This window comes from Canis aureus, chromosome 27 (assembly GCF_053574225.1).
Source record: "Canis aureus isolate CA01 chromosome 27, VMU_Caureus_v.1.0, whole genome shotgun sequence".
Taxonomy (NCBI): domain Eukaryota; kingdom Metazoa; phylum Chordata; class Mammalia; order Carnivora; family Canidae; genus Canis; species Canis aureus.
In genome coordinates, this window is record NC_135637.1 from 3,654,974 (window position 1) to 3,681,422 (window position 26,449).

Below are 26,449 nucleotides of genomic sequence, written 5' to 3' on the forward strand. Positions count from 1 at the left end.
AAAAAAAAAACCTGGGATATTGTAGGTACTCAAGGGTTATCTGTTGAATGAATACATATATGTTTATTATGTAGCAGTGAATTGGGAGCCAGATGTTAGTCTTGGAATTACTCAGATCTGACAAATGAAACTTCATAATACTTTGTTTCCCCCCCCCCCATCAGGTACCATGATATTACTTGGTTTGATTTCAAGCCACTTATGAGACTAGATTTCCCCCGAATGGAAAGCCTAGTACGGCCCTTCCCAGAAGCTCTTGGTTGCTGCTGATGGCCGAAACCAAACCTGCCAGCATCTTACTTGTGACCCTCAAGTCTCAGCTCAGCCTGTGCCGTTCTGACCATGGACAGAATGCCAGCTGGATCCAGCAGTGGCACCCCAGCTCACCCGGAGGCCCTCCCCAAGCCCCCAAACTCACTGGTGCCACCTAACCAATGGGACAAAGCTCAGTGTAAGTCACTGGTTACTCTGCACTGCTGATATTTTGTCTTTAAATAGGAGGATGTGGATCATCTTGCACTTTGGAACAAGACTGTGGTGTTTAAGACCATAGTGAACTTTATGTTTAGAATGTGTTTTTACTAATCAGATGATTTAAACATCAACTTTAAATCAAGTACTGTGCATGTTAAACAGAATAGGAGCTGTCCCATGTGCTGCTCCAGGAGGATGCAGCATCGATGTTTCTCTCCTTTAAGGCTTCTGTGAGTCTTCACTGACTGCGTTCTTCCCTGCCTAACATCCTACCTTTTTTGTTGGTTGGTTGCCCAAGTTTCACTAACTTCACTAACTATCCAGAAACGATCCACTAGTGATCTAGGGATTATTGGACCACATTTCCATGTTAGCTGATGGCTTATTCGTGCATTAGAACTATGGGGTGAATTCACTCGGTTCTTATACCCCTTGCTATTTTGGGATGGTCAGAAAGTCATAGTGTGTTTGAAAGTCATAGAGTATATACGTACTGGTTTGTAGCAGAAATTGCATTCTGTTCTTGCAAGTGATATTCAGGCACCTAAAATGGTTTGGTTGATTACTGCTCCTTCAGTGCCAGGCAGGTTGGTAAAAGCAAGTGCCCAAAACCAGGGATTCAGCAGCAGGATTCAGCTCTTAAATGTCACTAAGACGATGAAGCAGAGTTCTTGTTTGATCCCATTTTACTTCTTGTGTAATGGAAGATTAATGATGCACACGCCTTAGGGTAGTTGTGAGACTGAAAGAAATGGTGCATAAAACACAAGTACTCAGATGCTCTGGGAAGTGGTAGGAGCCATATTTTATCATTGTCATCTTTGTTACTTGTTTATCCACAATTTGGCTTGTGTTTGGGAACAATAGTCTTTTTTTTTTTTTTTTTTTAAAGATTTTATTTATTTATTCATGAGAGACACGGAGAGAGAGAGGCAGAGACATAGGCAGAGGGAGAAGCAGGCTCCATGCAGGGAACCCGATGTGGGACTCGATCCCAGGTCTCTAGGATCACGCTCAACCACTGGGCCATCCAGGCGTCCCTGGGCCAAAGGCAGACGCTCAACCGCTGAGCCACCCAGGTGTCCCAGGAACAATAGTCTTAATGTTTTGGGGGCCTTCTTTCACTTTATTTATTTATTTATTTATTTATTTATTTATTTATTATTTATTTATTTATTTATGATAGTCACACATTGAGAGAGAGAGAGAGAGAGAGAGGCAGAGACATAGGCAGAGGGAGAAGCAGGCTCCATGCACCGGGAGCCCGATGTGGGATTCGATCCCGGGTCTCCAGGATCGCGCCCTGGGCCAAAGGCAGCGCTAAACCGCTGCGCCACCCAGGGATCCCTATTTTTTTATTTTTTAAAGATTTATTTATTTATTTATGATAGAGAGAGAGAGAGAGGCAGAGATACAGGCAGAAGGAGAAGCAGGCTCCATGCCAGGAGCCTGACGTGGGATCAATCCCGGGACTCCAGGATCGCGCCCTGGGCCAAAGGCAGGTGCTAAACCGCTGAGCCACCTAGGGATCCCTCTTTCACATTTTTTAAATGGGCAAAATAATGTACAAAAAATTATTTTGTTATGTTAATGGGAAGATGTAGAAACTCTCTCAGATCTCTAAGTCCATCAGAAAGTGGTATTGACCCAGTTACCTTGTATCTGAAATGCAGACTCCCTTTCCTCCTCACCCAACATGGAGCCGAAGGGATGTTTGCAGAGGAGCAGATGGTTGGGTCAGGGCCGAGTCCAGCTTTGAGTCTGTGGTGCCCCGTTTGTATTCTCTTTTTCCTCCCAGGGAAGCGTGACAGTGAGTTGCTGTATTGGTTGGAACTCACATTTTGAGTGTCAGAAACCCATTTAAATTTGCTTGGCAAAAGGCAATTTCCTGGGTGCCTCTTGGGTACGGCAAGGGATCCCAGTGATGGGATCCCTGTGGGAGGCTAAGGCCTTTCTGTACTTGGGAACTTCTGGAACCACACCCAGAGATTCCTGGGCCTTCCCTTCCTCCCTCTGGCACCATCTTGGTTCTTGACTGCCAACTGGCTCCCCCACTGGGGTGAGGGGGCAGGGAAGGTAAAAATCATTTAATTATAAGAAGTCTTTTTTTTCTTTTGACAAGGTAATAGGTTTTGTTTTTTGTTTGTTTTTGAAGTAGGTTTTGTTAGCGTATGACAAATCTGTGTATAATGATGTTAGTGGGTGAAACTGAGCTGGATATGTGGGTATATAGTCATCACTGGTTAAACTTGGGTTTTTATCTAGCAAGTGTTCATCAGACAGAAGCACAGACTCTGTGCTCAGCTTTGGTGTAATTGTTTGGATCAGCTAATGTACCTTTTTGCCTTAGATTTCTTATTTTGGAGAATAAACTTATGCTTTGAAACAACTTTGGAACTGCCCCATGTCAGTGTGAGGCTATGGCTCTGGTTAGCAGTTTCCAGCTCCTGTTAGGAACGCTGTTAGCTGTGTTTGTAGCAATTATTTCTTTTGCTATTTTTTGAAAACAGACTTTCATAGGATTTCGCATTGCTCTCCTTTAAATGAGAAGAAAACATTTCTACTTAAATCCCACGACCATGATTCCACAGATAAGCAGCCACGCCACTTGTGTGATTCCCACTGACTTGAGGAGAGTGAGGCCTGCTCTCCTCCCAGAGTGAAGGATCTCTTAGGACATGGAGATAGCACATGCTCACGTACCCCAAGTCCCTTCTGTCCTGTTTTAGCTGCGTGTCTGAAGAACTTGATGTAGTTGTTAAAACCATGATGCCCCTAGCATGCTGTCTTTTCAGGTGCTGGTATCGAGGTGCACAGAGCTTCAGACAGAGATGGAGACCTGGATGTTCCCAGCAAGGTCAACACCTGTCAGAATGGGCCGATGCTGCCAATCCCAGATCCTTCGTCATCTCTTGGGACCCCCACAAGCCCAGTGGGTCCTGATGCCTCTCCAGGTGTGGCTGGTTTCCATGACAACCTAAGGAAGTCTCAGGGGACTAGTGCTGAGGGCAGTGTTAGAAAAGAAGCTTTGCAGTCTCTCAGACTCAGTCTTCCTATGCAAGAAACGCAACTGTGTAAGCATCTGTTCCCACCGGGCTCTTCCCCACTCCCCCTCGCCCCTCCTCCCATGTTCCTTGTTGCTCACCACCATCAGAGGCATGTGCCCTGACCGGCTTGCTGCCCGTCCCTCTGTCTTCACTGTTTTATCACTGTGGTGGGTTGTGCATTTAGTAAGTGGCTCCCTTTTAGAGAGAACATAACACTTCTTCATGGTTGATCCTGGGATGGTACTCAAGATCTGGGCTTATTTATTTATTATTTTTTTAAAAGATTTTATTTTTATTTATTTGGAGTGAGGTGAGAGCACACAGAGGGAGAGGGAGCCTGCTTTGCAGGGAGCCTGACATGGGCCTCGATCCCAGGATCATGATCTAAGCCAAAGGCAGACCTGTCACTGACTGAGCCCCCCAGGCATCCCTAGGTCTGGGTTTAAAGGACTGTGCGAAATGTCTTTTTTTTTATCCTGGACGGTGAGCAAGCAGTCAGTGGGGAGTTAAACCTTAACGACTTTCTTTTCTGAGTTATTTTAATCAGTGTGGGGACCCAGAGGTGAACGGGTCACAAACTGGCAGCCTTGAGCCCTGGAAACTTATAGGCCTGTCTCTAGCACATTTGTCATACACAGACCTATGTGATCTTATGTAATGGGATCGTACCACACATGACTCTCATTCCCCTCCCCTCCAAGTAAGCCACATTCTCACATGATCCTTTCCAGGCCTCTGCAGATGGCCAGGCTTCGGTCATTGTATTTTAAAAAAAGGATTATATTATCACATTCTATATTTCCTGTTTAGTGTTATCATGTGGAGATTGCCCCATGCTGTCTGATAAAGCTCCAGATTCATTCTTTCCAGGCTGGTCAGGAGCCCCTATCGTGGCCAGGAAGGGGGGCGGTGGGGGGTTCCTGCATCTCTTCGTCCATGTATGACTAATGCTGCAGAGAGTGCCTTGGCACAGGTGTCCACATTGTGGGTGCTGGAATTTCTGTGGGCTATTTCTCAGAAGCAATGACATGTATAGCCCTCTCTCCATGCCACTAATGACCCTGAGAAGGCACAGGCTCTCTCTGGCCCATAGGTGCTGTTTCCAGTTTCACCAGCCTACTGGCTGTGCCATGATGCTGCTTTGGTACTTTAGTTTGGAGCTTGCACTTCTCTGATAATTTGGGCATCTTCTACCTGTTGGCCATTTAGGCATTCTTTTCTGTGAATTGTCTGTTGGTTTGTTTGGCCCATTTTTCTTTTGGATTGCTTGCCCCTTTCTTTACAGGCATTATTTTACTAGGGCTGCATTGTGTTTTAAGATTTCTGTAAATTTAGGGGCGCCTGGCTGGCTCATTGGTGGAGCATGTGACTCTTGATCTCGGGGTTGTGAGTTAGAGCCTCACATTGGGTGTAGAGCTTACTTTAAAAAAAATAATAAACCTTAGCTATCAACATTGAAGTCCAGAGCTGTCATGTAAAAGTCTGGATTCTTGACTATAGGGATCTGTGAGTCCTAACCCCTGCTGCTGACCCCCCTTGGTAAGCATTCACCCAGCCCTGAGCCTGCTGACTTGGGACATGTACCCCTAGGTGTTTGCCATGTGGACCCCTTAGCCTTGTGAAAAGAACCAGGCCTTTTCAGTGATCACTACACACATTGGTAATGACTTGGTGACTTCCTAGTGAAGTTCTTGGCAGTTGCTCAGGTGTTAAAGTTATTATTTTTTTAAGATTTTTATTTATTTTGGCAGGAGTGTGTGCTTGCAAGTGAGGGGGAGGAACAGAGGGAGCATGAGAATCTTAGCAGGCTCTCTACTGGCTTAACCTCACGACCCTGAGATTGTGACCTGAGCCAAAACCAAGAGTTGGATGCTTAATGGAGCCACCCAGGCGCCCCTCAGGTTTCAGGGATTATTTAAAACAACAGCTGCTTATCTTCTCAGAATCCACATTGAAAGATGGTGCTGTCTGTAAAGTGGTTACACTATGACATTTCCCTGCTCTCATCAGCAGAGAGCTGACCCTGCCTGTGCCCTCGGCCAAACTCAGGTGCACGGCTGCTGTGTGTTTGAGAATCCTGTGGCTGTCGTACCTTTTGCTCACTGTTCAGCCTTTTTATTACTCAAAAATAGAAGATTGGGGTTGTAAGATATTTGAAATTCTGCTTTGGCCAAAAAGTTGTCATTTCCCCTCCTGTCCTTGAGCATGGTCCCTGGACTGGAGTCGCCTCTGTCAGGAAACTGAGGTAACCAGCTCCTGCTCGGCCTTCACTTTGAGGTGAGTCCTGAATGGGTCACTGTGAACAGTTTTTTCCTTAGTAACGTCTGAGTACTTCTTGTTTGCTTACCTTTGATTTTGCTTTGAAATTTAGATGAACTATGGGTCAGATTGTATCCACAGATGTAACTGTGTGAAGAGAGCAGATTTGGTGTCTCCTGACCACATGCTTGTGGTCCCTGGGCACAGTTCCATGGACACTACTTTCCACATGCTCCTATGCAATGTCTTGCGCACACAGGGAGCTAAGTGGAAGCTGAGGGTCCTGGAGCCTCTGAACGCTCGGCGGTGGCACTGACTAGATTCTCACCTCTTTGGTTGCTACAAGTCACAGGTGACTCGTGTCCAGTTTACCAGCTGAATGCCGGTAGGGAGGGCATGCTGGTAGCATGAGCACAGACCCTGTACTTTGCCAGTGGATCTTCTCCTGGCAGGCTGGTAGGCTCACAGTTGTCTCTATCAGGAAATAGCTCTTTCTTTTTTTTTTTTTTTTTTTTTTGAAATAGCTCTTTCAAATGAAAAGGCGAGACATTGTTTGAAGCTCAAATTTAATTGGCAACTGAATACAAAACAGCCAATGCTGTTCTGATCTGTCCTCTGTGCCCTGGCACTTTATAAGTTTTTAAATGGTCATTTCCTCACCACAGGTTCAATAGAGGCTTCCCTGCCCCTGGAGAAGGAGGAGCTGGTCCGACTTCAGGCTCGGAAACGGCTGGAAGAACAGCTCAAACAGTACAGAGTGAAGCGCCAGCAGGAAAGAGTGAGTCTCCCTGTCTTGCACAAGTTAATGGGGAACTTCGTGTGTGGAAAGCAGTAATTTTTGGTTTCTCTCTCTTTGCTTCTCTGGGAAGATCATTTCTCTGCAGTTCCTGCTCTTCTGAAGCAGGATTGTGGCTCCTGCCCCATAGGGGCTGCCTTCCCTTGTGTTTATTACATTTGATTCCTGGATCTACCATTTGAAAGGCAGAGATTGCAAGTATTTGGGTATAATTCTTGGGTATAATTTTTCTCCCTACCTAGGTAAGCAGTCAGTTCTAGGTTTTAGCTGTTTATTTTATGAGTGGTGTAGTGTGTGCTGACTGGTGGTCTACAATGTTAGAATATGTACCATGTTATGTGGATTTAATGAGTACATCCATCCAATCTGCTAGAATCAGTTTTATTTAGGTTTGAAACTTTTGTTGACGTGCTAATAAAAGCAATCTTTTTAATCATACCAAGTGACTTTAGGCAAATGGGTTTCAATGTTCATTTCATACTTTGTTCAACTTTTCTGTGACTTGAGAATTTCAAATTAAAGAGATTCAAGGGGCACCTGGGTGGCTCAGTGGTTGAGCGCCTGCCTTTGGCTCAGGTTGTGATCCCGTTATCCTGGGATCAAGTCTTGCATCAGGCTCCTCACAAGGAGGCTACTTCTCCCTCTGCCTGTGTCTCTGCCTCTTTCTCTGCGTGTCTCATGAATAAATAAATAAAATCTTCAAAAAAATAAAGGGATTAAAAATTAAAATTAAACTTTTTTTAAAAAAGATTTTATTTATTTCTTTGAGAGAGAGAGAGATTGGAGAAGCAGACTCCCCATTGAGCAGGGAGCCTGATGTGGGGCTCAATCCTAGCACCAGCCTGAGCCAAAGGCAGATACTTAACCCACTGAGCCACCCAGGTGCCCCTGGATGTTTCCAAATTTTTGAAATTGCAAACAGTGCTGCAATAAATGTTTTGTGCCTTGATGTGCTTTTGTGGACAAGTCCTTGAATGTCAAATTACTGGGTAAAGGTTTTATGTGTTTGTTAGTTTGGTATTTGTTGCATTCTGGATAAGCTGGACTGGTTGATATCCCAGTTAGCACTTATGAGACTGCTGGTGCTGTCATTCTTGCGAGCATTAAAATAACCAAAATTGGATTTTTGTCCTGTGACAGGTGAGAACAACAATGTCTCCTAGCACTTCACACCTTATATGGGTTAGTGGTTTATGTGTATTTTTTTTAAAGATTTATTTATTTATTTTAGTCGGGGAAGGGCAGAGGGAGAGAATCTCAAGCTGACTCTGGGCTGAGTGTGGAGCCTGACGTGGGGCTCAATCTCACAACCCTGAGATCATGATCTGAGCCAAAACCACGAGTTGGATGTTCAGTGATTGAGCCACCCAGGCGCCGCATGTTTCTGTGTCTTTGTCAGTCTGCTCATTTTTCTCATGACTGTCTTTTTGCTACATAGATGTTACTATATATAGGAAATCACTCCTTTTTAATATTTATTGCAAATATTTTTTCCCAGTTTGATTATATCTTTTAACTACTTTTCTGGCATATTTTTCACTGCACATCAGTTTTAAATATTTGTAGTCAAAATTTTCTATCTCTACTGTTACTTCTTTTGAGGTTTACGTGATATTTCAAAAGGATCTCCCATTTGAGGAATCTAAGTAAGTTCACCAATGTTTTCTTCTTGTATGAATAGTATAAGGTAGTATAAAAAGTATTTTATTTTATTTTATTTATTTTATTTTTTTAAGATTTTATTCGTTTATTCATGAGAGAGAGAGAGAGAGAGAGACAGAGACACAGGCAGAGGGAGAAGCAGGCTCCATGCAGGGAGCCCGATGTGGGACTCGATCCCAGGTCTCTAGGATCAGGCCCTGGGCCGAAGGCGGCGCTAAACAGCTGAGCCACCAGGGCTACCCTAAAAAGTAATTTAAAATGTGTTTTTTAAATATTTAAAATCTACCCCATTTGAAATGTGCTGAATGCCAGTGAGAAGTGGGAGTGAGCCCCTTTGTGGATGGCTAGTTGGCTGCCTCATGTTGCTTTCTCTATCAGCACTTGCACTGAGTTGTATAGCTCCTCTAGTGTCTGCAAACCCACCTGTACTTTTTTTTTTTAATAATTTTTTTTAAGGTTTTATTTATTTATTCATGAGAGACACAGAGAGAGGCAGAGATGTAGGCAGAGGGAGAAACAGGCTCCTCACAAGGAGCCCAATGTGGGACTCGATCCCGGATCCTGGGATCATGCCCCAAGCCGACGGCTGATGCCCAACCGCTGAGCCACCCAGGCGTTCCCCCCCACCTGTACTTTGACGGATTTCTGGGCCGCATTCTGTGTCTTCCACCTGTCTTGTCCTTTTCACTTTTCAATGGGTCTAAGTACTGTGGCTTTATGGTCTATGCTGGTTTCTGCACCAGCCAGTCTGTCCATTGCCCTGCGCCCTGACCCTTTTCCAGCTATTTTTAACGTATCTATTCTTCCCATCGCATCTAGTATCATTTTGAGAGGTTTCCCTTTCCCCACTTTGTCCCCTTACTTGTTATGATTGCACTGGCTTTATGGAAAAAGCATAGGATTGGCTGTTTCTCCAAAAGTCATTTTGAAAAGACAACGAGGGGGCGCCTCTAAGCGTCTGACTCCTGGTTTCCGCTCAGATTGTGATCTTAGGATCATGAAATTGATGAGCCCCATGTCAGGCTCCATGCTGGGTGTGAAGCCAACTTAAAGAAATAAAACTACTTGAACGTTTTCAAGTGTGATGAGAAGAGTGAATATAGGAGGATTGCTGGGAAAACCTTGTGAGAGTAGGGTCATGAGGAGGAACGTGCTCTAGTAGAAGCATTAGGACGCTGCCGAGGCACAGTGGTGAAAGACGTGAGCTTGGACCTGTGGCATGGGGCAGCTTCTCTGCCATTCTGGGTGGCAGTGTTTGAATGCTGTGTGTCACTTTCAGTGTCATTTCTGTGCTTTCTCAGTCCAGTCAGCCTGCAGCTAGAATGAGATTGTCCAGCACACTTGACCCCGAACTCATGCTGAACCCAGAAGCCCTGCCCCGGGCCAGTGCTGTGGCTCTGACAAAGGAATATTCCTTCCTGCGCACCAGTGTCCCTCGAGGCCCGAAGGTGGGCAGCCTAGGGCTCCTGACACACCCTAAGGGGAAAAAAAGTTCCAAATCAAGCAAAATTCGGTCTCTGGCTGATTATAAAACTGAAGACGTCAGTGCTGGGAGTTCTGGTGGAGACGCTGCAGCTGTGGACTCTGCCAGGGTCTCCCTGAAGCAGAACCGAAGCAGCGTGGTGTCAGTGGTGTCTGAGCTGAGCCTGGGTCCTGAGGCCGATGACCACCTGGAAAATGTCGACAACATGTCTGAGGCCGATGGGAATGAGAGTGACAGCTCCTCCCACAGCAGTGTCTCTGCCCGCGGGACGTGTGGGCTTCTGATGAATACCGTGGGCACTCAAGAAGCCTCCTATGTGGTCAATGGCCAAGAGATTGCCGCTGGTGCCCTGGGCCAGTTCCCCTCCATCACGGATGTCCTCCAGGCTGCCGCCGCTGAGCACCAAGACCGGGGGCAGGAGGTCAACGGGGAGGCGCGGAGCCGGACAGACAGCATATGCAGCAGGTAGGTGCTGTCTGCTAGCTGCCCCCTGTCCTCTCCTGATGATGGGCTTGGTCTTTAACTGTACACTGACACACAAGTGCTACTTCATAAGAAATGGACGATCAGTACCCATTTCCATTGTCGGGATATGCTGTTTTCCAGTGTTTGTGTAGACCTGCCTCTAAAACCTCACCAGTGCTTCCTGGGACTGGCGTTCCAGTGGCATGGGGGTGTTTATTGGAAGGATTTGTCAGAGCATTAGGGCTCCATTTAAATCTTTTATTCATTTAAAACCATGTGGGGTAGAGGAGCAGTGCTGGGAGGGACCTGGAGACACTGGACAGGCGAGGAGGGGGGGTGGTGTGCATCCCGAGACGTCAGGTGCCTCATGCCCTGTCCCTCATCCCCCAGCATATCCCTGGAGAGCTCTGCTGCCGAGACCCACGATGCCATGCTACAGGCCCTTAAAGACAAGATGAGGCTTGAAGGCCAGGTGGAGGCACTATCTGCAGAGGCCAGTCAGGTACCAGAGGCTCTTGGGCTGGCCGGCGGGCCGTGCCTGTAAAAGGGGGGTGGGCGCCTCTTGGTTGTGTGCAGTTAGTTGTGCACAGGTCTGGGAGCAGCAGCCATGGTGTCTGTGTCCTCTCCCTTTGTGTGTCATGTCAGCCTCACTAAGATGTGCACTCATATCCCGTCTGACCACGCATGGCTCAGTTTCCCCCTGTATCTGTGGTCCTAGCTTTGCTGATAGATGCCTAATAGCCCTTTTGGTGAATTTCACTTTTCTGGAGTGGTAAAATTGAGAATTGTTGTCTTTGTTCCTTTAACACATTTTGCTGTGGCTTATGCTTTTCCTGATGTGAATTTTGCTGTATCTGTTTAACATATCCCTGAAAACCATTTCCATCCCTTAATTTTCAGTTTTCTTCTTGATAATCAAGGTAAATCTGTTCAGTTGAATCCAACTCTCTCCATTTGGTGTAGAGAGCAGGGGACACGTACAGGCCCAGGATGGTGTGGTAGCGCGGGTGCTCACATACCGGGCGCAGCAGTGCGGCTCACGGTGGCAGTAGCTTGCTTGGCCAGGCCTGCCCCTCGTGCCTGATGTGGTTTTTGCATGATGTGGTCCTGGGACACGGGCTGACCTTCTCTGTGCATAAATGTGTCCACGGAGGAGGTGGTTACTGAGAATTCAAGGTGAATTTTGGTAGTCTATGATTTTCTCACTATTCCTCTTTAGAATGTCACCTCATCAGACACGTTTTTGCTTTATCTGCACATTCAACCCCATGAAAGATGTGGGAAACTCCGCCTGCTTTTATCTTCCTTTACCTTTTCCTCCTGGGAAGCTGATTTACTCTTGAGTTGCGTGAATTGTGACAGGTGTGAGCCATTCTGTTCTCTCTGTAAAAACCCAAGTTATACTTATCACAAAATCTCATTTCATATGCTCAGTTAACTCGATTTGTTTGGGTATTTGCTCTTCTGTTTGTTGAATTTGACATTGGTCTTCACAATGTTGATTTGCTTCTCACGTGTGTTGATGTGCATCTGTCTGCCCATCGTTGTGTTTTGGAATTCCTGTCCACACTCCCGATAGACTCGTTTTTGCCAAGGAGGGAGGTGCTGATGGCAGAAGGGGTAGGTGTCCTTCCCCTGTCATCTCTTGGATGTTCTCTGCTGCCATGCGGCCTAGGGCTTGTTGAGGCCCCAGCTCCCCTCTTACTCTCTGCTCTATCGTACAGACTGCATCCCTGTGGTGCCGTGAGTGCCCTGGCTGGAGCCCCTCAAAGCCTTCTGGTGTAGGAGGAGGTCACCTTTCCCTGTAGGCGTGTTGTGGGGTTTCCTCAGCACTCCTGGTACTTGTTCTTTGTGTGTGTGCACACGTGCACACTGATGCACTTGATTTTTGAACAAATATTTTTCCAACAACTTTATGGCGGAGTGGGTGCTTGCACAGCTCGGGTGCTACTGTGCAGAAGGTAGGCAGACTCTGTGGTCACTGCTCCTGCCCCTTTGGCCTGTTTGGACAACCTGCCTTCTTTTGGGGGAACTGTCAGCAGCTGAAAGCTTAGGAAACATGGTGCTTTCCCCTTTATGTCTCACTTGTTCATTCTGTGGCCCTCTTAATGCACAGGGTGAAAGTGACTCATTTTCTGAAAGCCAATTTCTGATTGGGGATGTTTCCAGGCACTTAAAGAGAAGGCAGAGCTACAGGCACAGCTCGCCGCTCTGAATACGAGGCTGCAGGCGCAGGTGGAACACAGCCACAACAGCCAGCAGAAGCAGGACTCGCTCAGTTCAGAGGTGGACACCTTGAAGCAGTCTTGCTGGGACCTGGAGCGAGCAATGAATGACCTGCAGAACATGCTAGAAGCCAAGAATGCCAGTCTGGCGTCATCCAACAGTGATCTACAGGTGGCAGAAGAGCAGTACCAAAGACTCATGGCCAAAGTAGAAGAAATGCAGAGAAACATCCTCAGTAAGGACAACACAGGTGAGCTGTCCCCAGCCATTGCATTTCTGTTCATTAATCTTGCAAAGGTTTCCAGCAAGCTGTGGCCCAGTTCGGGGTTGGGGTTCATCTCATCTGCTCTGGGTCCTGACCTGTTATATTAATATGCTGGGAGAGGTTGTATTCCCTGCCAGTTTTATATACAAGCTGTCCGCTTCTCTAAATTAAGTAATGGTTTTGGTTGAGTGTGTGGAATTCTGTGTGTTTTTGCATATGCAACAGAGGGGAATGGCTTAGGTCTTAGAAATGGACTTTGGACCCTTGATCATTGGTGGTAATGTTTCCACTTACTCTGCCTTCCAAATCTGTTGTTGTTCATGGACTGAAGCTGCCTGCTGATTCCTCAGAATTGCAGTTTCTATTTAAAATACTTTTAGTTATTTATGTATTTAGATTTACTTATTAATTTGACTGAGAAAGAAAGTGTGCATGCGAGCAGGGGGAGGGGCAGAGGAAGAAGCAGACTGAGCCAGGAGCCTGACGTGGGGCTCGACCCTAGGACCCTCAGATCATGACCTGAATCAAAGGCAGATATTTCACTGATTGAGCTTCCCAGGCACCTTCTATTTAAAATACTTGAAAGCAACACTTTTGTTGTAAATTAGTAAACCTTTTTTTTTTTTTTTTTCTTATCTTAAGATATATATTTTTTTCCTGTAGCTGGATCCCTGTGGGCATCACCTATGGAGTAGTAATGTCAGGGCTATTTGGTGGCAGGCTGTGCATAGACAATCCTTGTAGCCCATCCTTCACGCTGTCTTCTCATCTTGGGGCACATACTGCACACTCTGCCAGGTGCCCAGAGGACTGCTGCCTGCTCACAACATCTGTGTGCTGGATGACAGGAGGAAGATGGGCAGGAGCGTGGGGCAGGGAGATTGAAGGTTGGCCCAGGGCTCAGATCGTCCAGTGCAGGCCGGGTAGATGAGGTCCCCCTTGCAGAACAGTAAGGACAGCAGAGGTCACTGCTCTGTAGGACCACAAGGCTGTGAGATAGGTTTCAGATGTGATGACATAGAAGAAAAAGTGACAAATCACTGTCACAGATACTTTATCCAGCTAGAAAGAAGAAAGCACTCTGCCAAGAAACACAACTGTGGACTTTCGTCTTTGAGCATTTCATAGTATCCTTAAGAAAATTATAAAATACAAAACGTTCTGAGCACTAAAATAATTTTTAAGCCTGGGTTGCAAGGCCTGACCTGACCAGAGCTTGTTTGGCCGGAGAGCTGCCCGACACATGTGGCTGCAGTGCGGTGTGAAGGCCTGCACTCGGAGCTGAGGGCATGTCTGCTGCGGTCTGGACTGGGGACGCCACCACTCTGAACTCTGAAACACATGTGGCCCCAAGAATTTCTGATAAGGGATTGGGGATCCTCTTAAACTATCATCTTTGTTTGTTAATTTTTAGAAATGTTTGTTAATTTTTCTTTCTTTCTTTCTTTCTTTCTTTCTTTCTTTCTTTCTTTCTTTCTTTCTTTCTCTTCTTTCTTTCTTTCTTTCTTTCTTTCTTTCTTTCTTTCTTTCTTTCTTTCTTTCTTTCTACTTATTTATTTATAAACATTTTCTTAAATGTTGAGTATAATTTTAATTTTAGAATGTTTGGCAATTTTAGTTTGTACTGTGATCTGGGTTGTTGTGACTTCCCGCCTCCTCCTTTCCTCCCCTCTGCCCTCATCAGTGTTAAGAGTTGACCATATCTGCACAACAGAGTGTTTTCTTGGAATCAGCAGCATGAGACCATTCAGGCCATCTGAGGACTAAAGCCGTAGGACCCCCAGTGGCTTTGTGGGCATACAGTTGATCTCAGGATCTGTGGATACCTAACCGTGAACTCTCTGGCTCACTCAAACTTGTCTGTAACCCCAAAGCCGTACTACACTCAGTCACTTGCCCACAGGTGCACTCTGTACAAGGTGGGCATGCACCCAGCATACTCCTTCCCGCTGAGCAGGTGCCCTCCACGGGTTTAGTGTCACCCCCTTGCATCTTTATGCTTTTTAGGTAGTTTTGCTGTTTAAAATGAGCTTCTAACACTGTTTTGTGCTCTGAGTGCAAGAATTCTATAGTGTGTCTTATGAAAGAAATACGTGTGTTGGGTGAGCTTCGTTCAGGTCTGAGTTATGGGGCTGTTGGCTATGAGTTCAGTGATGATGAATCAATAGCATAGATTAAATAAGATGCCTTTATACATAAAGTCACGTGATATGAGGCTTGGATTGATGAGTTGACCCCTGTATTTCCCCCAGGAGCCGTGATTCAGTGCCTGCCTTTGCTATGTGAATGAGAGGTGGCTTTGTTTCTCGCTCTCTGCTGAGGGACTGACTCTGCTTGGCGTGTGCTTGCAGGGCCCCAGGCTCTCCTGGGTGCAGCAGGTGCTCTGAGCCGCTCTACTTGATTGCTTTCAGTGCATGACTTGCGGCAACAGATGACAGCCCTACAGAACCAGCTACAGCAGGTGCAACTGGAACGAACCACCCTGAGCAGCAAGCTGAAGGCGTCCCAAGCCGAGATCTCATCTCTGCAGCATGTCAGGCAGTGGTACCAGCAGCAGCTCGCCCTGGCCCAGGAGGCCCGGGTCAGACTGCAGGGTGAGATGGCCCACATCCAGGTATGGCCCTGGTGTTGGTGTGTCTCCTGTAGAGCAGGTGCCTGTTTCCTAAATTTAAAAGTCTCTATGTTTTTAGATTTTACGGATACAGTTTTAAAAAACCTATTGACCACTCATCAAGCTGACACCCCATCCTACAGAGCAGCCACCTTCCACAGCCTTCTGACATGAGTCTTTGAGCTTCTGCTTGCACCTTTTTAATTCTCAAATCCCCTCTCTGGAGCTCTTGTGCCTATAGCTGTGACAAGCCCCCCCCGGGGACATGTTGATCACTGTTTGAACCCAGCTCTCAGACCCACATCTGCCTGGGTCTCAGGACTTTCACACTGGCTCCCAAGCCCCGATCATTGCCTTCCTGGGTCGTTCCTGATACGCCAGGACCAGTTTCCCCTTCCTGGTTGGAGCTTTGCTCCACCTGCTTGGTCAGCACGGCTTTCCCACATGAACACCCTTGTTTCTCTGCATTTTGTTGGGGGTCCAGGCATGTCAGCCTCTGATCCTCACAAGTAGCTGGGGAGCTTGTGTCTGTCCAGGCCCATGGTGTAACGTCTGCGCTTCTCCCTGAGGCCTCTCCCTCTGGGCCTGCTGTGCTCCAGGGGCGCTCGGGATGGTAGGCAAGGGGCTAAAGTGCACTTTACTCAACATCTTGATGCTTTGGACTAATTAGATCAAGAGGGTGCTGAATGGTGCCTCGGTCAGTCTCTTCTCTTCCTTTTTGAATTTAGTTATGCGTGTTTTATTTTCTCTCCCTTTCCTTTTTTTTTGTCCAGATAAAAATATTGTAAATTATTTAAAACTTTATTTCTTGGGCAGCCTGGGTGGCTTAGCAGTTTAGGCTGCCTTCAGCCCAGGGCCTGATCCTGGAGACCCGGGATCAAGTTCTGCGTCAGGCTCCCTGCATGGAGCCTGCTTCTCCCTCTGCCTGTATCTCTGCGTCTCTCTCTCTGTGTCTCTCATGAATAAATAAATAAAATCTTTAAAAAAAAAAAACAACCTCCCTCCCTCCCTCCCTCCCTCCCAGATTTTACTTATTTGTTCATGAGAGACACAGAGAGAGAGAGAGGTAGAGATACAGGCAGAGGGAGAAGCAGGCTCCATGCAGGGAGCCCGACGCGGAACTCGATCCCGGGTATCCAGGATCAGGCCCTGGGCTGAAGGCGGCGCTAAACTGCTGAGCCACTGGGCTGCCCTCTTTATTTTTTTTTTCATGAGAGACACAGACTGAGAGGGAGAGGCAGAGACAGAGAGGAAGAAGCAGGCCCCTTGTAGGGAGCCCGATGTGGGACCCGATCCTGGATACTGGGATCAGGACCTGAGCTGAAGGCAGGTGCCCAACCGCTGAGCCACCCAGGGATCCCTAAAACTTTCTTACATAGAAGATGTAAAATATTAACTCCACCGAAAGCTTTTTTTAAGAAATGAAAAAAAAAATTTTAAAGTGTACAAATACACAAAGTAGAAATACTGTTAAATTTGTGTTACATATGTTTTAAGCCAAAGGACCATACAGATAAACATTTATCCTTACAGCATACTTAGAAATTGCTGTGCAAGTTAATGAAAGCTTAAAGCAACAGTGTATTTATACAAGGCATAAAATATTTAAAGAAGCTGCATTTATGTGTCTTGACATAAGATAGAAGTGGAGGAAAGGCACCGGGCAGTGGAGTCTGAGAGCCATAACTGCTTTTCTCAGATACCTCTGGATCCCAGAATCAGCATTCCTGAATAGAGTAATGAAGACGCGTCCTCATTTCTTGGTAACTCGTTCAGGAGGCAGGACAGAGCATGGTGGTCTTTTTTTCTTCCATTGCCTTAGAACACAATCCCAGCAAATGGCGCTTTCTCCTGCTCTGGGTAGCTTTTTTTTTTTTTTTTCCCCTCTGGGTAGCTTCTATGTAGACTACAAAGTTCACAGCTTCTGGTCACATATGGCAACTCACAAGTCAAGAAGTTTTCACATTAGATCTGGAAATGATGTGCAGGAAAGTCCAATCACAGACCCATCTGCCCTCAGGCTTCTCTTTCCTGAGCCTCCTCTTGGGGCTGGTGTGGTGTGTAAGGAACAGTGGGGTCAGAGGAGGCCTGTCTATGATGGCTGAGGTCTGACCCTGGGCTGGATTGCTTCCTGGGAATGGCCGGGGTCAGTCTGGTGAGTATCTCAGTCACACACTGAGAGGGCCGGGAAATAAGATGTATTAGGTCATCTTGGGGGGCAGATTACAGCCCCTGCTGTCCCAGAAGCAGACAGAAGCCTCTTTACCAGAAGAGGCTCCTCACCTTTGAGAGCTCACATGTATACCTTCGATGGGAACTTTTGTGTAGCTCTTGCTACAAAATGCTTAGTCTTGGGAGGGATGGACCATTGATCTCTGGGCTGCCAGCCTGTCCCTCTCAGGCACACATGGCCCAGGTGGCCCAGGTATCAGGGTGGGTGACAGGAAGGTGGGCGACAGGAGGGTGGGCAGTGTGCCCTGTGTGGCAGGGTCCTGGGGAGCAGCTTCCCTAGGGGGCCATCGCTGGGTAGGGACCCTCACCTTCATGGCCTCAGGGGTAGGCGGATCTGCACTTGCATGTGAAACCTGGCCACATTCTACCTTGTGGAACTTTTCTCTGAAGGTTGGACAGATGACCCAGGCAGGCCTCCTGGAACACCTGAAACTTGAGAATGTGTCCCTGTCCAACCAGCTGACGGAAACCCAGCACAGATCCATCAAGGAGAAGGAGCGCATTGCGGTCCAGCTCCAGGGCATTGAGGTGAGAGCTGCACTGTCCTGGGACTGCTGTGTGGTAGTGTTGTTCTGGGCTTAGGGCTCTATTTTGACACTGTCAGGGTTAGGATAGTTTACAAACCATGTATGTAAACATTGGCATTCTCTGTATATATTTGAATGTCTCTTCAAATCTTTTGGACAAGTGGCAGTGATTTACAGTTGGGGATTCCAACGTGAGGTTCACTGGAAGCTCCTCTGTCTGATCTGAATTGCAGTTCTGACTTGTGTCCTGCTTATCTGAATGGGCCTGGGCACCTGCTCTTGGTTAGGGTTGGGCAGGTGCCGACACAACACATCGGGAGGAGCAGTGCTTCATGTTGGATCTCTGAAAGCCTCACAGTAATCAGCATTTTCCTGTCTCTGTGCTCTCAGCTTGTGTCCAGTTTAACCCCAGCAACGACATGCGAGAGTTAGGACGTGGCCAGCTACCTCTTCAGGTTATTTCCCGGGTACTGAGGCCCAGTGGCTTTGACCTGGTCTCCTTAGCCATGAGACCCATCCAATTTCTTACCCTCTCTGAGCCTTGTTCCCTTGCTTTATAAAATGAGGATAATAATACATACTCGACAGGCTTGTCGGGAATGGAGAAGGGATGGTGCATGGCATCTGGGCAGCATGTAGCCTGGTGGTTGTGTGCTGAGGAGGTGGTAAGTCGGCGTCCTGGGACTGTGGCTGCTCACCTTTCTCCAGCTTCTCTGCACACACCCGTGTTTCCACACGGTAAAAGGGTGACAGAAGAGCATGATGACACAACAGACATCTTCAAGGGCTCCATACCAAAGAGCTACAAAAAACTTTGAGTTATAAACTAGCATTTTTCCCTGAGAAACACACCTAGGTGTTGGATCTTATGTACATAATAATCAGACTGTAAGGAATACTCTGCTTGTCTCACAGCCCTGCTCTGGTTTTACCAACTGAACAAGAACATTCCCAGTATCACATCCCCAGTGCAAGGACACACTGTATCCTGTCCTCACATTAGAGGCAGCTCTTCACTTTATCCCATTCCTTAAAATTGGATTGTCTGCTTGCTTCTCCCCTTGGCCAGGCCCAAGGATCAGCAGAGGGTACCATAGGCAGAGGAACAGGAAGTGTGGCCTGTCTTTGGCAGTGAGAGATCACCACCCTCAGGCTCCTGTGGCCCTTGTCTCCTCTGTTTGTGGGTTGAGGACCAGGACTGTGATGTGGATCGGGGCCTCTCACCAGGGTGGCAGGCTTTTCCATTCAGTCTGCTGTGGTGGTGGTCAGATTATCCTGCTTTTTAAGAAAATTGTTTTCTGTGTTCAGGCCGACATGTTGGACCAGGAAGCTGCCTTTATGCAGATTCAAGAGGCAAAGACAATGGTGGAGCAGGACCTGCAGCGGAGGCTGGAGGAGTTTGAAGATGAGAAGGAACAGCTACAGAAGATGGCGGCCTTGGCTGTCTCCCTGGAGCAGCAGTTGGAGCAGGCAAGTACCCACTGTGGCCTCATGTAGACACCTTGGGGTCACACACGGCCCTCCTTGCGTGGCTGGCCCCACTGTGTATGCTCGTGCTGGGGTGTCTGTTGAAGTCATTATGGTGTCATATCACTCCGGCTGCTGTTGCGGAGCTGGCCAGGTGTTGACTTCTGCTTGTATTCTTCTACACCAGAGCTTCATATGCAGAAGACTGCCTCCAAAGCGTCCATCCAAATGATCTCCAACCTGAACAGGGAGAAACGTACACTCTTGGAGCAGTGTAGTGTTTTCATTCAAGGGCAGTTGCATTGAGTCTAGTTCTGTTTTCCAGGTGAATTTGACTTTGCAACAGAGAGACCAGCAGCTTGAGGTTTTACAACAAGAGCATCTGGACCTCCTGAGGCAGCTCACCTCGACACAGGAGACATTGCAGACCCGGGAGCAGTCCCTTGGCGACCTGCAGGTACATTACGACGAGCTGCATGCACGGCTGGAGGAGCTGCAGGGGGAGGCTGCCTCCAGGGACGACACGATCCGCTTCCTGCAAAATGAGAAGATCGTCTTGGAGGTGGCTCTGCAGGCAGCCAGGAGTGGCAGAGAAGAGCTGGACAGAGGAGCAAAGCGCTTGGAAGAGGGCACCGAGGAGACATCACAAATTTTAGAGCAGTTGAGACAAGAGCTAGCTGTTAAGTCCAGCCAGGTAATGCATTTTGCTGTCATTCTGTGATGAGTGGAAATCATGAGGAAGGACCAGTGCTGATTGTTGGGTCCTTTCTTTGAACACCTTGTTTTATAAACATGGAAGAGCACTTCGAGGCCAGGGCCCAGGGCTTGGCTTGGCAGGGACCCACACTAGCAGACTGTGTGTTTCCTGCTAGTTGCTGGGTGTGTAGATGCTGAGGGCTGAGAAACCGAGTCATGTTTGGCGCATTGAAAGTCATCTACCAAGGGACACCTGGGTGACTCGGTTGAGCAACCAACTCTTGATTTTGGCTCAAGTTATGACCTCAGGGTCATGGGATAGTGCCCCGCGTCGAACCCTATGTCAGGCTTTACTCCTCGTGAAGAGTCTGCTTGTCGTTGTCTCTCCCCACCTCCGCCCTGCGACACTAGACTGCGCACGTGTGTGCACTCATGCTCTCTGTCAAATGAAATCTTAAATAAATCTTTAAAAAACAAAGAAAATAGTCTACTAAGAAACCCCAGTTTCTGTCCACAGAGGATGTGGCGCTCAAATGTGGGAAAAGTTATGTGGAACTTTTTTTCTTGCTGTGTGCCTGCAGTGGGGCCTGCTGGACATGTAGCAAGATAGTGGTGTGCCCATGGGTAAGGGCAGGAGATAGCAGAGTGTCCAGGCATGTACGGACGTGAGCTAGCATACACTCCTGGGAGCTGTTACGCTAACAGCATGACATGACCTGATGTAGGCAAACGTTAACAAACAGGATGCGGGCAGTGAAGTTAGTGTCAAGGAACCATTTGCCTCTAGATCCCCCTCCCTGAGCATCAAGGACAAGGAAATCAACAGCAGATTTTTCTCTGGGAATTAAAGTACGGGGAGCCTGTGTTTCCTTTGCAAACACTGCCCTGGGGCCAGTTGCTTCTCAGGACACAAAGGAAAGTCTTGAAGCAGTGGGGGTGTCGTTTAGGGGGATTGCAGGGACCCCCTGAATGAAGCTGAATTTGGTCTTCCTCTTGACTCAGTAAGAGGGACACCCACTGACCCCTGAAAAACGCTGGGACATGGGGTTTGGGGCACTCTTTCCCACTGAAGTCTTGCCTGTGTTGTGGAGTCTCTGGTATCTACACTGTGGCTGAGACGATGACCCTAAAAATAGAGAGGCAGCAGTGGTGGCCGGCCTCCATGTCTTTACAAGCCTGAAGGTGGTTCTGACTCAGGGTCAGCCTCAGCCTGGGCACAAGCTGCCTCAGTGTAGTGTCTGTGCTTGTCTGTCCTTTGTAGGTGGAGCACTTGCAGCAAGAGGCTGCCACTCTGAAAAAGCAGATACAGAAAATAAAGGAACAGTTTCTTCAACAAAAGGTAAAAAAAAAAAAAAAAGTGTTGGTTTTCTTTCTGTGCGGCAAGTGTGAAAAAAAAATCCTGTGTAGTTTAATAATTTCTCTAGAACAAAACTGGTCAAGAGGGAAGCAACAATTAGACCCCATCAGTGTTTTTTTAAAGGCGCTGATCTCAGCTCTGCTCTCATCACCCCACCACCCCCGTTTTAAGGTCTCAAGTGAGGATGCAGTTTCAGAGTAGGGTTGGCATCTGTGTTGTGGATCCTGCCCTTTTGTCATGTCAGAGAGTGTGTGCCGGGCTACTATACAGACTGACTTCTGTTCATGTATCTTTGAAAAATTATACCCTGATCTGGTGTTGAGGTGAGTTCTGGTTCATGCAGAGGGCAGGGTGCACATTTTATGTTAGAGAAACTGGCGCTGGCTGTTGGAGGGAATGAACACAAAATGGCCAATGCCATGGTTTTGAGGAAGCTTGACCTGAGGGAGAGTTAGAAGTGGTGCTGGATTTTGTTGCTGGGATACCAGCGGGGGAGGACCCAGCAGCAGCCGGCAGTGCACCTGCCAGGGAAGGTGAGGCCGCCAGGTGATAGATACAGTGTGCATCACCAAGACTTGCCAAGTGCCTCCATTGATGGTATCCTGGACTTGGTGAAATAGGTTATCTGTAGTCCAAAATCCATTAGGCCACGGATAAGTGGCAAGCACTTTTGTTGAAGCCACTGAGCTTCTGGGAGCCTGCACTTCTGTTGGCTACAGCTTGTGTATTGTTGGCCAGGTGATGGTGGAGGCCTATCGGCGGGATGCCACCTCCAAAGACCAGCTCATTGGTGAGCTGAAGGCCACGAAGAAGAGGCTTGACTCCGAGCTGAAGGAGCTGAGGCAAGAGTTAATTAAACTTCAAGGGGAGAAGAAGTCCACGGAGGTGGAACATGTGCGCTTGCAGAAAGAGGTGTCCCACATCCGTCAGCAGATGGTGGACCTGGAAGGCCACCTCCAGGTGGTACAGAGGGAGCGCAACGAGATGGAGACACACTTGCAGGTCTGAGATGTGTTTGACTGAGATTTGGCCAAGTGTGCCTAGCTATTGTGCTGAGGGCGGGGAGGACAGCCTAGAACAAGTTCCTCTCTGGAAGTGGCATGAGGCTGGGGCCATCAGCTGTTCACCCAGCGGGTGCTGGGAGGGGCCCAGGGTGTCCCTCAGGGATGGTGGGCGCAGCTGCAGCCAGAGCCTTTCCCGGGTGTCCCTACAGCACTTGGGGCCTCTAAAGTGATGGCTTGTCCAGAGGGCAGACATCTCTGTCAGGGTCATCTCCAGAGCCGTTGTGCTCAAGGGTTACCCTGAAATGGCACCGTTTAGCCACAGTCCTGAGGATCAGGCTGTGGAGGGAGGGCTTTGCTGTCCTCACTTTATCTTCCCTTCTGAAGTCTTTGCAGTTTGATAAAGAGCAGGTGGTTGCTCTTACGGAGGCCAACCAGGTGCTCAAGAAGCAGATTGAGGAGCTACAGCAGGAAGCTACCAAGTAAGTGGACCTTGAGGTGTGTGCGGGTGGGAGGGGTGGGCGTGGGTGGCCTCGAGCTCTGTTGGGGATGTGCAGCAGCAGAGGGCCAGGGGTACCCTGAACACCATCTGGGGAGCAGGAACACAGGATCTACTTATGAGAGGCTAAGGAAGTCTGCTTCCAAAGTCAAGGCTGGGAGTGGATCCCATTGAGGTTTGCTGGCTGCCGTGTGTGTGTGTGTGTGTGTGTGTGTGTGTGTGTGTGTGTGTACACGCACGTGAGTGCATTGCCACATTCTCCCCCAAGCAGAGCTGATATGCCAGGTAGCCTTTTGGGGCCTTGAACCTTCACAGTAGATCTTGTGTCCTGCACTTCTTTGCTTTCGTCAGCTGGAGATTACTTGTGAGCTGAGTTGTTGAGATTATTACTGCTGTTCAAGAAGAGTGCTAGAAGCATTTGGAGGGATATCTCTGTTTGCACGAGATCCTTTAAGCAGCTCTGAGAAGGGAGCAGGGCAGAAGTAGGCTCAGTACCGGGCTCTGTGGGGGCAGCCGACACCGACCCCATCTGGGCGATTGGATCTGGAAGGTGCAGCACCTCCCCAGGGCAGAGCTGGGGGTGGGCAAGGAAGGCCCTTCCTCAGTGCTGATGCTGGGGCATCTTGTTGGAAGTGAGTTCAGACTCCTCTGTCTTGCCTGCCACACCCTAGGGCCATCACAGAGCAGAAGCAGAGGATGAAGCGGCTGGGCTCAGACCTGAGCAGTGCTGAGAAGGAGATGAAGACCAAGCATAAGGCTTATGAGAACGCTGTGGGCATTCTTAGCCGCCGCCTGCAGGAGGCCCTCGCAGCCAAGGAGTCGGCAGAGTCAGAGCTGAGCCAGCTGAGAGCCCAGGTGGCTGGCGGTGGCAGCAACATCCTTCTGCACGTGGGTAACCTGTCTGTTCCTGGCCAGGCTGCCTGTTGTGCAGACTCAGTAATGGGGACTCTATGTGTGACAGATGTTCGCTCTCTGGAGACCTGGGGCAGGACTGGGTAGGCAGCATTTCTGTAAAGTATTGTGTGCTAGTGGTGTGACCCAGGGACTTGAATGCTGCACAGACACTCTCGATGAACCCCTGCACACCTGCGCAAGGCACAGCGCAGCCTCCTCCCTTAGCCCCCCTGCCCATTCCTGGCCTTCTCCATATCCCCTCAGCGTCTGAGGAGGGATTTCCTGAGTCGATAAAATGTTCTGAGCAGCCTGAGTGCCTATGTTGGGAGTTCCAGGGGGGTATTTGGAGAGTCCAGAAAAGCTCTTTGAAGTGGTCTTGAATAGATAGGAGGCATTAGAGTACGTGGGGTGCATCTCCACAGGCGAATGCTCCTTGTAGGGCATGCATGAGGCCTTGTGCTGTGCAGCTAGGGGCCATGGTGGGCCAGGTGGGGTCCTGGCGGAAGGTGGAGGTGCGTGCAGGTGGGCCAGGGTTGAGGCTTCAAGCAGGGGCTGGCATGGGATGGAATGAGATCTCACTCTTCTATGGTGGGACGTTAAGAGGCAGTGGTTGAGCACAGCTGGGGCCATGGGAGGCTGGGGCAGGGAGACCACATGGGCTTTCCTGCAGTAGCTGAGAGTTGATAGGACCATGTGAAGACTGCAGTGTGGCCAATGGGACAGGTCCCTGACAGCATGTGGTCACTGAGGAGGGAAAACTGTGAGCTGGTGGGCAGGCCGGGGCCAGCAGAGGGGGCAGCGCTATGTGTCCAGGTTGGAGGTGGTTATAGGTGGTCCTGCTGACAGGAGCCGATTGGGGAAGGTCGGTGTGTGCCGGAGTGGGACGGAGATGACTGCAAACCCTGAGACTAGAATAGGCACTGCTCTTCTTGCTGTTACATCATGAGGCAGAAGTCTTTTGGTCTGGATTCTTTTTTAGGATAAATGGGCAGATGTCATCCTGGAGGAGGATGGAGGATGGGGCCAGCAGGGCGGGGGCTCTGGGCTTTCCGGGCATCTTTACTTCCATAATGATGGCTGTCAAAATTCCCTGAGTGTCCCCGTGTCACTGAGTTGGAAGCTGTCCTGGGTGTCCCATACCTGCAGGCTTGGGCTAGTGTCAAGTTTTATCTGCTACGTTATTTTGGTTTTTGTTTATTCCTATCTAATGTTTCACCTATATGCAGCGATTATGTTTCTTCTTAAATGAAGTTTGTTTTGATCTCTCCATGTAAGAATTTGAATGGGAATCCATCATAGCATGTTGTTTCCTTACCAAATTAAGTAAATTAAATACTGTTTTTAGCTGATTATTTTATAAAATAGTGGGAGAGGGAAAATTTGTTAAGTTGCAGTTCTCTTCATCCTAAAAATATTTCTCTGGTTGTTCGTAATTCTTTGGATTATACAGTATTGGGTAGGTTGTAAATGCTACGTAGAGCCTGCTGTTCCCTATGTGGCAGCCTGGGGCCCAAAATCCTGGTTTGCTCTGTGCTTCACCACTTGTAAAATGGGGCCTGAGGCAGCTTACTTAACCTTCTTGATCCTCAGGAAAACAAGGTGAAAATGGAGTAGATAGTAGAACTTCCTTTTTTAGAATAGCTAAGTGAAGGGCAGCCTGGGTGGCTCAGTGGTTTAGCGTTGCCTTCAGCCCAGAGTCTGATCCTGGAGACCGGGGATCGAGTCCCACATCAGGCTCCCTGCCTGGAGCCTGCTTCTCCCTCTGCCTGTGTCTCTGCCTCTTCCTCTCTCTCTCTGTGTCTCTCATGAATAAATAAGTAAAAAATCTTGAAAAAACAAAAAAAAAAGAATAGCTAAGTGAAGAAACACACGAAGTGATTGGAGTACTATCTGCACCACAGCGGTGAGCGTGAGCATGAACATGCACATGTGATATTATACTGTATCTGGTGCAGCCTGTTGGCCAAAGTAGTAATTTGTCATTCTTATTTCTTTTTCATTTATTTATTTATTTATTTGTTTGTCTATCTATCTATCTATCTATCTATCTATCTATCTATCTATCTATTTATGAATGATAGTCATACAGAGAGAGAGAGAGAGAGGCAGAGACATAGGCAGAGGGAGAAGCAGGCTCCATGCACCGGGAGGCTGACGTGGGATTCAATCCAGGGTCTCCAGGATCGTGCCCTGGGCCAAAGGCAGGAGCCAAACCACTGCGCCACCCAGGGATCCCCGTCATTCTTATTTCTAAGTCTGAGTTTTTCTGTATTTTCAAAACATTTAACTGGAACAGTTACTTTGTGAGTTACTAAAGCATACAGGCTAGGGTAGTTAGCCAGTCCTGTAGGGGAGGGAAGTACTGTAAGAAGCACATCGCCTGTTGAGTGGTCAGCAGGCTGATATGGTGGATACTATGCAGCCCTGGAGGGAGGGAGGTGAGTGCTTGTCACTCTGCATATTGAAAGCCATGACCAAATCTACCTAC

The 26,449-nt window shown here is 48.1% G+C and overlaps 1 protein-coding gene across 3 annotated transcripts in view; it reads left to right on the plus strand.

The window, feature by feature from the left end:
* The window catches only part of GOLGA3 (golgin A3), a 42,971-nt gene that overhangs the window by 5,292 nt on the left and 11,230 nt on the right, over positions 1 to 26,449 (plus strand). For 2 of the 3 annotated variants that reach the window (XM_077875027.1, XM_077875028.1), the window contains exons 2-15: positions 165 to 451; positions 3,270 to 3,548; positions 6,446 to 6,558; positions 9,540 to 10,186; positions 10,577 to 10,688; positions 12,356 to 12,662; positions 15,089 to 15,291; positions 17,911 to 18,048; positions 19,356 to 19,517; positions 19,840 to 20,208; positions 21,472 to 21,549; positions 22,306 to 22,569; positions 22,956 to 23,050; positions 23,739 to 23,955. In XM_077875027.1, coding sequence (XP_077731153.1) covers positions 343 to 451; positions 3,270 to 3,548; positions 6,446 to 6,558; positions 9,540 to 10,186; positions 10,577 to 10,688; positions 12,356 to 12,662; positions 15,089 to 15,291; positions 17,911 to 18,048; positions 19,356 to 19,517; positions 19,840 to 20,208; positions 21,472 to 21,549; positions 22,306 to 22,569; positions 22,956 to 23,050; positions 23,739 to 23,955 — 3,093 coding nt within the window. In that variant the 5' untranslated portion in view covers positions 165 to 342. The remainder of the gene's footprint in view (positions 1 to 164; positions 452 to 3,269; positions 3,549 to 6,445; positions 6,559 to 9,539; positions 10,187 to 10,576; positions 10,689 to 12,355; positions 12,663 to 15,088; positions 15,292 to 17,910; positions 18,049 to 19,355; positions 19,518 to 19,839; positions 20,209 to 21,471; positions 21,550 to 22,305; positions 22,570 to 22,955; positions 23,051 to 23,738; positions 23,956 to 26,449) is intronic. The other variant, XM_077875029.1, reaches the window with a different exon arrangement.